Source organism: Pongo pygmaeus, chromosome 17 (assembly GCF_028885625.2).
Source record: "Pongo pygmaeus isolate AG05252 chromosome 17, NHGRI_mPonPyg2-v2.0_pri, whole genome shotgun sequence".
Taxonomy (NCBI): Eukaryota; Metazoa; Chordata; class Mammalia; order Primates; family Hominidae; genus Pongo; species Pongo pygmaeus.
Window position 1 is genome coordinate 77,073,383 of NC_072390.2, and position 13,190 is coordinate 77,086,572.

Genomic DNA, 13,190 nt, shown 5'->3' on the forward strand with positions numbered 1-13,190 from the left:
ATCTATTACTTAAAATTCATTTCATTTAGTTTGAGGTCTACTCACTTCCTATTCTAATTTGGAGAATCTGCCTCTCATTTGGACTATTCTTATACAATTTAAGTTTTTTGTTGCATTCTTCTTACGAAATATTTATTTTATTTTATTAAATGTAAAAGTTATTTTTAACGCATCTAGTACCTTTCCACATTTTGCAAAGTTAATGCTGCTTTTGTTTTATGGATGCAATAGTTTCTTAAATATTTCTGAGAATTTTAATGTTTTTAGGTTTGGTTCTGTTCCTTGAATTTCAGATGACCTCAAGAGTCCATTTCTCATGTTATCTTAGATCCTTTTGGCCATATTGCAGGCTTTTAGCAAGTGGTGATTTTTAGCCAGACAGGTCTACAGGCAGGGCTGGTCACTACGCTCTAGAGTGCGTGAGCCAGTACATGGGAATCAGCCATCCCGCCAGACCCCCAGAGGACATAGTGGCTTTAAATATGTATGTGCAGGCAGACACTGAACATCAAAGTAGGGGAAGTCTATGATCAGTTACCATGCCACGTGGAAAAAGGGGTAGCAGTGTGCACCTGAACCCTTGCTGAAGAGTCCTTCCCTAACTAGCCTTTCTTTTTTTTCTTTTGTCTTTTCTTTTTTTTCTTTTTTTTTTTTTTTTCCAGACAGGGTCTCACTCTGTTGCCCAGGCTGGAGTGCAGTGGTGGGATCTTGGCTCACTACTGCAACCTCCGCCTCCCAGGTTCAAGTGATTCTCATACCTCAGCCTCCCGAGTAGCTGGGATTACAAGCAGGTGCCACCATTCCTGGCTCATTTTTATATTTTTTGGTAGAGACAGGGCTTCACCACATTGGCCAGGCTCCTAACCAGCCTTTCTAAAGTGGCTGGTCTAAAGTAACCCTCACTTATTCTCACTCTCAACAGCCTGTGTATTTTCTTCATAAAAGGAATTGATACTCTGGGAGGCCGAGGTGGGCGGATCACGAGGTCAGGAGATCAAGACCATCCTGGCTAACATGGTGAAACCCCGTCTCTACTAAAAATACAAAAATTAGCCAGGCGTGGTGGCAGGTGCCTGTAGTCCCAGCTACTCGGGAGGCTGAGGCAGGAGAAGTGTTAACCCAGGAGGCGGAGCTTGCAGTGAGCCGAGATTGTGCCGCTGCACCGCAGCCTGAGTGACAGCGCAAGACTCTGTCTCAAAAAAAAAAAAAAGGAATTGATAATGTATTTCTTATTCACTTCTTCATTTGGTTATAGTTTGCCTGTAACACTACTGTACAAATAAACTCTATGAATGCAAAGCCTTTGTCTATCCTGTTCACTGCTATATCCACAAAACACATACTAGTCAATCAATATTTCTTGAAAAAGGTATGAATATTTATCTATTCCTCAGAAGCAATTCCATTAACAAATCTCAATTCTACTATACTACAATAAAAGAAAATTAGAATTAGCATAAGAGATGTTAAGTAACGTAATATCCTAATGATATATTTAGGGTAACCAATTTTATATGATCGTAACTTGCAAAATCCTAATTTCATTTTCTTTTTACTCTCCTATACACATATATATACACACATACAAACTCAAGTATACAATCACATTATTGAGAGGGTAATACAATATTTATGCCTTTCTTTTATTTTTGAGATGGAGTCTCGCTCTGTTGCCCAGGCTGGAGTGCAGTGGCGCTATCTCAGCTCACTGCAACCTCTGCCTCCCGGGTTCAAGCGATTCTCCTGCCTCAGCCTCCTGAGTAGCTGGGATTACAGGTGCCCGCCACCATGCCCAGCTAATTTTTGTATTTTTAGTAGAGACGGGGTTTCACCATATTGGCCAGGCTGGTCTCAAACTCCTGGCCTTGTGATCCGCCCGCCTCAGCCTCCCAAAGTGCTGGGATTATAGGCGTGAGCCACCGTGCCCAGCCGCCTTGCTAATTTATGAATATCACACTAGTGCAACAAAAGTTATCAAAAATAATTCCAATGAAGTCATTCAATCACATCCTTAAGATTCATAGATAAAACAATTTCTATTTAATTGGTCAATAGCAAAATCCTTGCTAATTGAAAGTGAACCTCAAAGATGCAAGCCCACATATACAGTCAGTAGTGCAGAGCCAGGTCTGTGATCTAGATCTTCCCTTTCCTGATTCAAGGAAAACACATCTTCCTGGACCTGGGACAGCAAAACCTGCTGCTCACCAAAGTCAGCTCCTTCTTTGCCTACTATGATGGTTAATATTGAGTGTCAGCTTGATTGAAGGATGTAAAGTATTGTTCCTGGGTGTGTCGGTGACATTGTTTCCAAAGGAGATTAACCTTTGAGTCAGTGGAATGGGAGACGCAGACCCACCCTCAAGTGGGCATCATGTAATCAGCTGCCAGCACTGCTAGAATAAAGCAGGCAGAAGAATGTGGAATGAGCGGACTTGCTGAGTTTTCCAGCCTCATATTTCTCCTGCGCTGGATGCTGCCTGCCCTTGAACATCAGACTCTGAATTCTTCAGCTTTTGGACTCTTGGAGTTACACCAGTGGTTTGCTAGGGGCTCTTGGGCCTTTGACCACAGACTGAAGGCTACACTGTCAGCTTCCCTACTTTTGAGGTTTTGGGACTCAGACTGGCTTCCTTGCTCCTCATATTGCAGACGGCCTATTCTGGGACGTCACCTTGTGATTATGTGAGTCAATACTCCTTAATAAACTCCCCTTCACATATACATCTATCCTATTAGTTCTGTCCCTCTAGAGAACCCTAATACACCCACCCAGTAGGAGTTGATGTCTCCCAGAATTCTAGAGCCTCCTACATGTGTAGCAACTCTCCTGCCTCAGCCACCTGAGTAGCTGGGACTACAGGCATGTGCCACTATGCCCGGCTAATTTTTGTATTTTTAGTAAAGATGGGGTTTCACCATGTTGCCCAGGCTGGTCTCGAACTCCTGAGCTCAAGAGATCTGCCCGCCTCAGCCTCCCAAAGTGCTGGGATTACAGGCATGAGCCACTGCGCCCAGCCTATCTTTATTCTCACGGCTTCAAAATCTTCACAAGCAACATACATCTTCTGAGATCCAAGCCCCTCTTTCTAATTAATTAACTGATATATTCAAATGTAAGTTGAACTTAGTAACATACATCTTTGTCTCCCGAACTAGTTCTTCTTTCAATAAGCCATATGGTACCAGCATCTTCCTAATCAACCAAGCCAAGTGCCAGGAAGTCACACTCCTTCCTGCCCCCACACCTTCCTAGCCAACCAGTCAAGCCCTGTGGAGTTCACCTGCTTAATATTTCTCATGTATCTCTCCATTCTCCCATCCCTCTTCCAGCCATTCAAAGTTGTCTAGCACCTGGCTCATTATTTAACAACAGTAATAGAAGAGGATTTCAATTTGGAGTTTACACTAATGTATATAAAATGGCAAACTGTGTAAGTAAACTAATCCTATCACTCAGTGAAAAACTGCAAAGTCAGTGGAAAATTCTTTCCTTCAAGTTAATAAAAAAATGTGAGGGACTTACTTAAATGGTGTAAACAAAAATGGTAAAGTAACTTCTTTTTTCTGAGTCATTTTCACCTGGGAACCAAGTATGAAAATATTACAAATGAGAAAAAAATGAATTTCATTTTGAAATATAAACATCCATTAAAATGATTCTTTAGGGATGGTTAACCACTTTGAAAATAAATGGAATTTTATGTTACTATATTGTTTCATAAATATTTAAAGAAAAATTTAACATTTTCTTACTATCTCAATAAGCTGAGAATTAAACATATCAATCTTGCAAAGTAACATACTGTAATTAAAACTACTTCCTTAACTCTGAAAATAAAACAAGCCAAACCGCTTATTCTTAAAAGCATTAAGAATAACAGAAAGTTTTATTCAAAGGGTCACCTCTTTAAATTCTTAAGGAATCTCATAACATACATGGAATGACAAGAAATGTTGCAATCTCTAATCTGATTTCTATGGGGCAAATTCTAATAGTTAAAGAATTGACTTGTAGTCTTTGTAAGTATATGTGGTAATCTTACATGCAGTCATACTCCTCAAAGACAATTTTATGTCCTCAGACTGAGCCATAGAAACTACACTTCAGAAATGTGAAACACAAGTCAAATATATAAAATTTAAAGGTAAATTACAGGGAAATAGTTAAAAACAAAATCAAATATTTTCCCTAAATATATTCGATATTTAAATTGTAGTATTGCCCATTTTTGTGCGTGCCTTTTTAAATTTTTTTTTACCTTGAACTGTTCAAGAATCTGTACTGCATTTGTAAACATGCTCTCTGCTTTGAAGAGATCAGTGTTGTTAAGATAATCCACAGGAAGGATTCCCTGAAAATAACAAACACCAGCTTATTGATAGTATTCAGACAGCTCAGGCTATCCTTATAAAACAAAACAGACTTAAAAGCAATAAAGATAAGGCATATGGACAAATAAATAATTGAAATAGTTAAATGAAAAATCTTTTTAAAACTATAACTGAAAGATGTTCTATTATTTTTCTCACAAAGTAGATGTATTAAGGTAAGCAAAGCAAGAGATGAATTAAATTCAGTAACACCTGGCATTGGCTGAGAGATAACTATGTGCTAGGCAGTGAACTGAGTGCTTCACACACAAAAAACAATTACTATGGTAGGCCAAAGCCAGCATACTTAAAATAAGACTTCAGACATATCAGAGTATACAGTACATAACAAGAGTAAGGACTATTCTGTTAAACTTTTGTTTCATTATACATATACACAAACACTATGACTGTCGGGGTCATATTACTCAGCATTCTGGGTTAAATAACATTATTTTTTAAGAGTACATTTGATTTTGAAGAGCTAATAAGAGTGGCTGGTTGAAATAGTTATTTTTCGGCATTTCGGTACCCAGGGCCCATTCTTAACAGCATTACTATTTTCTGTTGAGAAATCTTGCCCATTACATACAGCATGTTAGGTTTATAATCCAGGGACCTGCTGATTACAACCCAGGCTAGACCATCTGGAATTTGACTTCTGATAGTCAAGGGATAGAAACTAAGGTATAATGCTACTCTACCCTCATGTCAATGCCCTGAGAACAGCTCTGCCATGGGATCATGGCTGTGGTTCCTTCTTCCAAGTCTCCAGATATCCTGGTTCCAGGTTATTACAAGCCTGGTTTTCAAGCACCACTTTTTTTCAGCAAATCACCAATATCTTTTCAATAATTTCCCTTCAAACAAAGCCAGTTTTTGCTGCTTGTAATGAAAAAAATTACTTATACATTTCTATCAATTATAACCAGAATACAAAGATATAAATCATACACATTTTAGAAAATTAAAATATTTAAAGAAAAGCTATTTGGCTTATGTTCCATGTTATAGTATATAATACACAAGCAATCATGAGGTATTGCATATTTAGAAATAAATATACAGGAATATATAGTTTTAAATGTAATCAAAGATTATATAAGATGGAAGCAGTGGTGCATGCCTGTAATCCCAGACACTTGGGAGGCTGAGATGGGAGGACTGCTTGAGCCCAGAAGTTCAAGACCAGCCTAGGCAACATAGCAAGATCCCATCTAAAAAAAAAAAAAAAACCCAGATTATTCAGAAACACATAAAAAAGAATACATTTTACGTGCAATAGTTGTTTTTTTATACTGAGAGTTGATAATAAAATTTTATTCCTTACCACTGAGTTAAGAGGAAAGGGAACTCCAATAAGGGAAGTCATCAATGGTGCAATATCAGCCTACAAATAAAAAAGCTCAATTATAAGAAGTCTATGGACATAAATAAAGACATTAAATAATGTAATGCAACCATATTTTGGAATATAACCATGATATTTGTTATAATCAGTTACCTTCAAACATGTATTTAATACAAAAAGATATTAATCTCTAAAAGTGTCATTTGCTAGATGTATATGAACCTATAAAAAAAAATTTGAAAAGAAACCACTAAAGGCCCTAAATGTAAAACATACTAAAACAAAAAATTACTTATCCTATTAGCTAAGAATTTGACCATTTTATGTAACAGTTTTTCAGTATTATACAAAGGATGCCCTATTTAGACATAAAATGAATATCAAGGGTAGACTTTAACTGGAGAAATGTATATATTAACTAGAAAAACAAAGTATCAGAAGGAGGTTTGACCAGCCAGTGATGTCCAGAAAAGAAATAAACCAGAGAAGAGGCTCTTTAGTCAAAAGATCCCAAATACTATTTTGGATATCTCCTCTTTAAGTTCAATTTCTCGGAAGAGTTGTTCATGCTTTTTCTATCTTCGCTTCCTCACCTGCCCATCACTCTTCTGCCCACTGTGACTCACTATGACCCTTTATCATTCCAGAGACTGCTCTCTCTAAGAGAGCTAGCAACCCCATTTTCTAAATCTAATTGACTATGTTTACATAAGTCCTTATAATTTTTCAGGCAATAAAGTACTCGGAATTGAGAATGCCCAGTTTCAAATTCTTAGGTAGGTTTTTTAACCCTCCAATTGCTCGATTTATCAGTTAAAAAAATAAATGCAAGTTTTTCCCTTACAGAGGTATGACAGGATTAAATGAGATAAAACTTATGAAGTACCTGGCACATAATAAGCCTGTGATAATGGTAGCTACAATTGTTGCTGGCATTACTAGACCTTTCAGCAGTATGGCATAGGCCATTCCTTTCTTAGCCTCAACATCACACAGCTGAGTTTCTTCTATCTCACTGGCTCCTCCTTTTCAGATACTTTCGCTAGTCCCTCACTTAAAGTTGGAATTCATCAAGTTTGTTCCCAGGCTGTCAATCTTTCTCACTTTCTACTATTTAGACTGTCATTACCAGGTACCATCCTCCAGAAAACTGGAAATCTCCAAAGTCTTCCTAGTCACCTTTTCCTTTTCCCTCAGAATCCACTGTCAGCCACCTCTAATCTCTTCTCCACACTGCAGCCAGGGGGATTCTTTCACACACAAAAAACCACATCGTGTCACTCTCTAGGCTTCAAACTCTTCAAGGATTCTTTGAACTTTCAGAATTAAGTTCATAAGGTCCATGAGACCCGGAAGGGGCTGTGCCTCCCTTCTTCTGCCTCACACCACCGCATGGTTTCTATTGCTATATAACAGCTTTCTTCAAGACCCTTTAATACACCATGTACCCTCTCACCAGAACTTAGTGTATGCATTTCCTCTGCCTGAAAAGCCCTCCTCCTACTGCCTTGGCCTGCTAATTCCTGCTTATTCATCAATCTCAGCTCAATCCTCGACTTCTCAGGAAGACTTTGCTGACTACAGTCTATCACATACATCCACTCTACAGTCTCACAGCTGCACAAATCTCTTTTGCAGTACTTAACCACAGCTACAAGTTTACATGTATTTGTACAACAGACTGATGAGTATCTGTTCTTACCCCTAAGGTATAAATTTCCCAGGACAGGGATTATGTCTGCCTTAACTCACCACTAAATACTTACACTTAGTACAAAGTTGAAACACACCACAGACACATCACAGTGTTAGTAGAAGGAATGAATAGAAGAAGAGATTCTCATTTGATGGAGATCTGAAGCAGGAGTGTTCGCCAACAGACTGACAATTCAGAGAGCAATAACTGAATCTATGTTCAATTGCTGATTATGATCTGGTCTGGCTATGAATAAGAGATGTTCTTGTTTTGTGATCTTCAAGTCATTCCTGTCTTTTTGAGAGTGATTTTTAATGGCAAATTAATAAATTGCTATTCTGACTTTCTATGTTCATGTTCATTTACTTGGGTAGTATGCATCTATCCTAGGAGAAGACTATTCTTATTCTGCTGGGAAGAAACAAGTTTCTACAACCATAGGCCTGAAAGTGAGACCCTAGACCTTGGTTTGTCCACCACAGTAAGCAATCTCAGCTTGTGTGGTGACCTGGAAGGCAAGATACTCCTGCCACTTTGGAAGCCATATCCCAATGATGCTATACCCTCTACAAATAGTGAAGATGGCTATTAAGGTAGCATGTTTTTAACAATGAAAATTCTGTGCTTCATATTTACAGACAATGCTACTAGTCTAACTTTATCAGATTGGCTATACATTTTCCTCTAACAGAAGGTTTCTAGCTGAGTAATTTATAATCTCATCATTTTTTCCCCATTGCATTTGTAAGGTTGCTGGTTAGAAGTAAAGGTAAAATATGTGTTAACAAAAAGAAAAGGTAACTGACATTCTATAGGAAACAAACCCATAACAGGAATTTTAATAGATCTGTGCTTAAATTAAGCAATACAACCACGAAAAGCAATTACAGAAATTTAACAGGCATGCAAATTTCAATTTACATAACAAATAATTATCCAGTGTTATTTGGAAGAAGTCTTTTATTTTCACTTGAAGTTTTGTTTGTTTTGCCACAAGAGAGATTAGTTGGGCTAAAATATTTGCACTAAAAGAATTCCCCTTAGTAACTGAAATGTTTTGAAAAAGACTTTGTCAATATTAACATTATCTATTTTTCATAGTTTTTGTCTAACCTTCTTATAGAAGATAAAATTAAATTTGAATGTAATAAAATCAAAATGGATACCTGATTGACATCTAGCCTCTTCCAGTTCTCCAGTCTCCACTCTGAAAGATACAATCAGACACAAGATCTGATGTTAAGATTTAAAAAAGAATAAACCATTTGATTTTTAGGAGTGGCCAATACTTATGGAAAACATAGGTATTAGAAATGTCTATTTTAAGCCAAGTATGAATAAAAATCCTGCTCAAAGGCAAAGGTGTATTTTTTTAAAGAATTTTAAAAAAATAAATATTTGGTGTTTCCTGTGATGATTTATTAAGCTTCTTAAATGTTTACTGGGAGATAATTGTTTCAAAACATCAGAGGCTGAGGAAGGAAAGATGGAAGTGAAAAAGCACAATGGTAACAACTGTCACCATTGACAACTCATTACAATCCTGTTCTAGAGAGTTATTAAGGCAATTGATAGGAAGTTAATTAATTCAAGCTTCTCTTTTTTTCTGTGAGGGCAGTTGCTCCCAAAACACCTAAAACTGTAGTTGTGATGTTCTTGTAGTCACTAATCACAAATGTTAACATAGTATATTGAGTTATTATTAAAATTGTCTTAGAAGATAGGCTCATTCTTCCATTTTTCTACACATAAATTCAGAAATTGCATTAAACAGAAATCTAAACAAGTGATTATGAGAGACCAAGTCTTGATTTAATGGCTTTAGGATACACTGCCAAAAGACTTATAAGATATTTGTATAATAAAATTTCATTCAATAAGCTAATTAAAATTTAAAAATATGTTTCTGACTCTACCAAAAATTCACACTAATCAGTTGATGAAAAAATGCCCACTCCCTTTCTCTAAAATGTATGATATTTAATATTCATATAAAAAAATACATTTCTTTTCTGATGATTCTTGAAATCATGTGATTCTAAAACATCAATTCAATATGAAATCAAATGCCAAAATAAAGTTAAATCTCATAAATACAAACATACTATTTACCCTACTTTCTATTTGATCCAATCTAATCCATTTACCACACAGCAGTCAGAAAGGTAGCTCCTATGGCAAACTGGAATGTTGGCAATGCTCTAACAGGCTTTAATGATAGAGCACTGCACTCGGAACAGACTTCATGCTCTCCTTACCCAGGCTTTGGTGCCTCAAATGATCTACCTCTTGTTTACCTCTCCAACTCTCAACTCATCGTACTCCGCTCCTAGCTGACAGTGCTGAGCCACATCAGCCTTCCAATTCTGTTCCTCAAACAAGCTATGCTCTTTCTATTTTTTGCCTCTTCATTTGCTATTCCCTCTGCCTGGAACACTCCTGCCCTAACCTTCATATGAATGGCTCCCTCTTATCCTAACTGTGAAGAGATGTTCCATTAGCCCACTATAAAATGTATCCTGCTCCATAAGGGAAACTTCTAGGGTACAAATGTATAGTGAATCTGGATGGAGATTACATGGTATATATATGCAGGTAAAATTCATAAAGCTATACATTTAAAACCAAGGCATTTTGCCTCCTTTGCCAAATATCTTAATAAAAATGTGGCGGACTGAGTCAGGCATGGTACAAACCTGTGGTTCCAGCTACTTGGGAGGCTGGGGCAGGAAGATTGCTTGAGCCCAGGAGTTCCAGGCTGTAGTGAGCTATGACTGGCCTGTGAACCTGTGAACAGCTACTACATTCCAGCCCATTCCATTCCTTTAGAGACACAGCAAGAACCTGTCTCTAAAGAAACTGGGGGGGGGCAGGGTGGAGAAAGGAGCCTGGTCCTACCTCCTCTTTTATCATATCACCCTAATTTTCTTCATAAAATTATCATAATGTGTAAGTTTTGTTTATAATTGTTTTAATTCTCCTACTAGAATGTTAAGTTCTGAGAAAGCAGGGGCTATCTCAAAGATATGTAGTAGATGAAAAAAAAGAGTCCTCTAGCTTCTTTTTCTTTCATGCTTAAATAAATCTGGAAATAATCATGACAGTGTACTGGTTACACTGTTCTGGCCCTTTGTCAATGTCTCCCCTGTGGACCTGTGATGTGGCATGATGCTCTCCGTTAGCATTTACAAATATATAAGAAATCGCCCTCTGAAAAATGCACCATTACTTACTGAAGACATGCTATTGAGTGCATTATTCACTGTGCTCTTCTGTCTTCATTAGGGCCTGGGGTTGAAATAGCTCAGTACTACCTCTTGCTTTTTATCTAATAGAAATATCTTGTAGGTAGTGTGATTTTATAACTGACAGCATGTACTTTGTTTGGGTTGAAAAATCTCAAAAACTGATTATTTACCTCTATGAAACCTTAAATTTCCTCTTATTTAATTTTTATTTACTCTACCTCACATTCAAATTAATAAATTAATAAAAGAACATCAAAAGTTCAGTTTATCAGTTTAGACATTCATAAAGTCTAGTTATTAGCAGTGGTGTGCTGGGAGGGGTTCAACAAATGGCTCTGTGAGAAGAGAAAAACCAACAACCCCTCGTAGTGTTTGTATAGAAATAGTAATGGCACAAATGTCAAAATGAGGGATTTACAACTAAAATTTGAAGAGTGATTTCTTAAAAATTTAAACTTTGTTCTTATTTTAAGAGGTTGTATTTATAAACACAGTAAAGAAATGCTTGTACCTTTCAAAAATGCATCATCAAATTGCTGAGCTAATACTCTTTGGGGATACTTGATTCCAGCTCCCCAAGTGACTAAAGGAGTTAAAGTCTCTGAAGGATGACCAGCCCCATGGGAACCTACAAATAAGATACCAAGAATAATAAGACAAATATAGTAGAACTAACTTACAACTAAATATTTTTTAAAATAGTTTGTTTTAAAGAGTTGATCCCTATATAGTTAATTCTAGTGACTACATTACCAAATGGTTACAACCTTTTATGGCAATTAGTTTGACAATATTCCTATAAAGCAAGTTAGAGAAACAACAACAAACAGGCAAAAAGTAAAACAAAAAACCAGAATGCCTGCTGAGTATAGAAATAATAACAATAAGACATGGAAGAAATGTTGCTGCTGCCAGAGCAGCACTGCAGACAGAAAGAACAGAGAGCTCCCTTGGGCAGTAACCACCCAAGCTTGGGGCAAGCAGTAGAGACTAAGTCTGTTCTGGAGAAGATGGCAAGGTCTCTGGGTCCTTTTCTTCCAGGCCACTCTGGCAGGTAGAGCCAAAAGAAGTCCTTTATAAAGTGGAACTCAAATCACTAGAAATCCATATTGTGATTTGGGGACAAATCTCATCTTTGCTTTATTTTGCTCTCTGTGCACACACTGCATTTGCCTTGGGAATCTCACAGGGTGCACAGGCTTATCCAGGACAGAATTTCAGCAGCCCTCAGTCCCTCAGTAATACCATCTTAACATCACTCCCTTTGCCATCATATACAGTTAATTCTCTGTAGATAAATAATAGTTACTTTTTATATTCTTCTCCACTTTTCTCTAGTTTGTCATTTGTAAATGAGAACATATTCATTTTTTAGTTAGAGAAAATTTTTTTATATAAGATCAGTTGTTTTTTAGGCTAACATTTTAAGCACAGAATTATGTGCTAGACACTTTGTATACAGCAAGACATCTAATCCTCTCAACATCATAAAATATTTGCCAGCTACATTTGTCACTACTTTAATTGTAAGGTACATATCAATTAAAGACACACTAACCCCAGTCTGTCATTCCATGGTCAGAGGTAAAGATAAATGTTGTTTTCCCATCATTTCCATAGAAATGGTTAAACATAGACACGATTTCTTTAACTCCATCATCAACTTTTTTAATATTGTCCTTGTAGTCTCTATTTGTAAAGAAACAGAGGAACAAATTAAATTAATTTGGAGAAATCAAATTTATTCAACGTGGATTCATTAAATTCAAAATCAGTAACTTCTGAAATGCTTTTAGATTTCATCTTTAATATTTTAAAATCAGAGCACTCTAGATTGTTAAAATAATTTTTTTCTCCTTTTAATGAAGCAAAATAACCTGAAATAGTTTTCAAAGATGGCTTAAAAGGAGGGGACTGATTAACAAACATATTTTAATAAACCTTTTTTAGGTCCTAAATGAGATAGATGACTTTCATGTCTCTCACTCTTACTATATAAACTATACTGTTTGGCCACATTAAAAGTATCATTTCAAGTATAGAATATTTTCATTCCCTAAAGTGCTTTTGATATAAAATATAATATCACGTTTTGAACACATTATATTTAAGACTGCCACACAACTGAACAAGGTTCATTCGATATGAATGTTCCATCAATTACAACAGTACATCACGTTTAAGAAGGGGATTGTGAGGTATTCATTACTGGCAGCTAACCCAATAGGCTTTACAGCTACTGTTAGGCTAATTTAAACCAAATGCAAAATAAGAAATAAGAGCATAACATGGTATCTCCCTTTTACTTATGGTCTTCAAAAGTGAGAAAAATATTTGCTGTTATATATAAGGAGTGTTACTGAATTATGGTATACAAAAATTTATACAATTTATTTGCTAGATACAATACTAATTAAAGGGAATACACAAGGAATAAATAATTACACCTTTTGGTGATATAAAAGTTAATATCATAAAATGCTTTATATTTTCAAGATTCACTGAAAATATTTCTAAAATA

The 13,190-nt window shown here is 36.4% G+C and overlaps 1 protein-coding gene across 4 annotated transcripts in view; it reads right to left on the reverse strand.

The window, feature by feature from the left end:
- The window catches only part of PIGN (phosphatidylinositol glycan anchor biosynthesis class N), a 139,087-nt gene that overhangs the window by 86,886 nt on the left and 39,011 nt on the right, over positions 1 to 13,190 (reverse strand). For all 4 annotated transcript variants that reach the window (XM_054461285.2, XM_054461286.2, XM_054461287.2 and 1 more), the window contains 6 exons: positions 12,228 to 12,358; positions 11,181 to 11,297; positions 8,588 to 8,628; positions 5,705 to 5,764; positions 4,263 to 4,355; positions 3,527 to 3,582 (listed from right to left, as the gene is read on the reverse strand). In XM_054461285.2, coding sequence (XP_054317260.2) covers positions 3,527 to 3,582; positions 4,263 to 4,355; positions 5,705 to 5,764; positions 8,588 to 8,628; positions 11,181 to 11,297; positions 12,228 to 12,358 — 498 coding nt within the window. The remainder of the gene's footprint in view (positions 1 to 3,526; positions 3,583 to 4,262; positions 4,356 to 5,704; positions 5,765 to 8,587; positions 8,629 to 11,180; positions 11,298 to 12,227; positions 12,359 to 13,190) is intronic.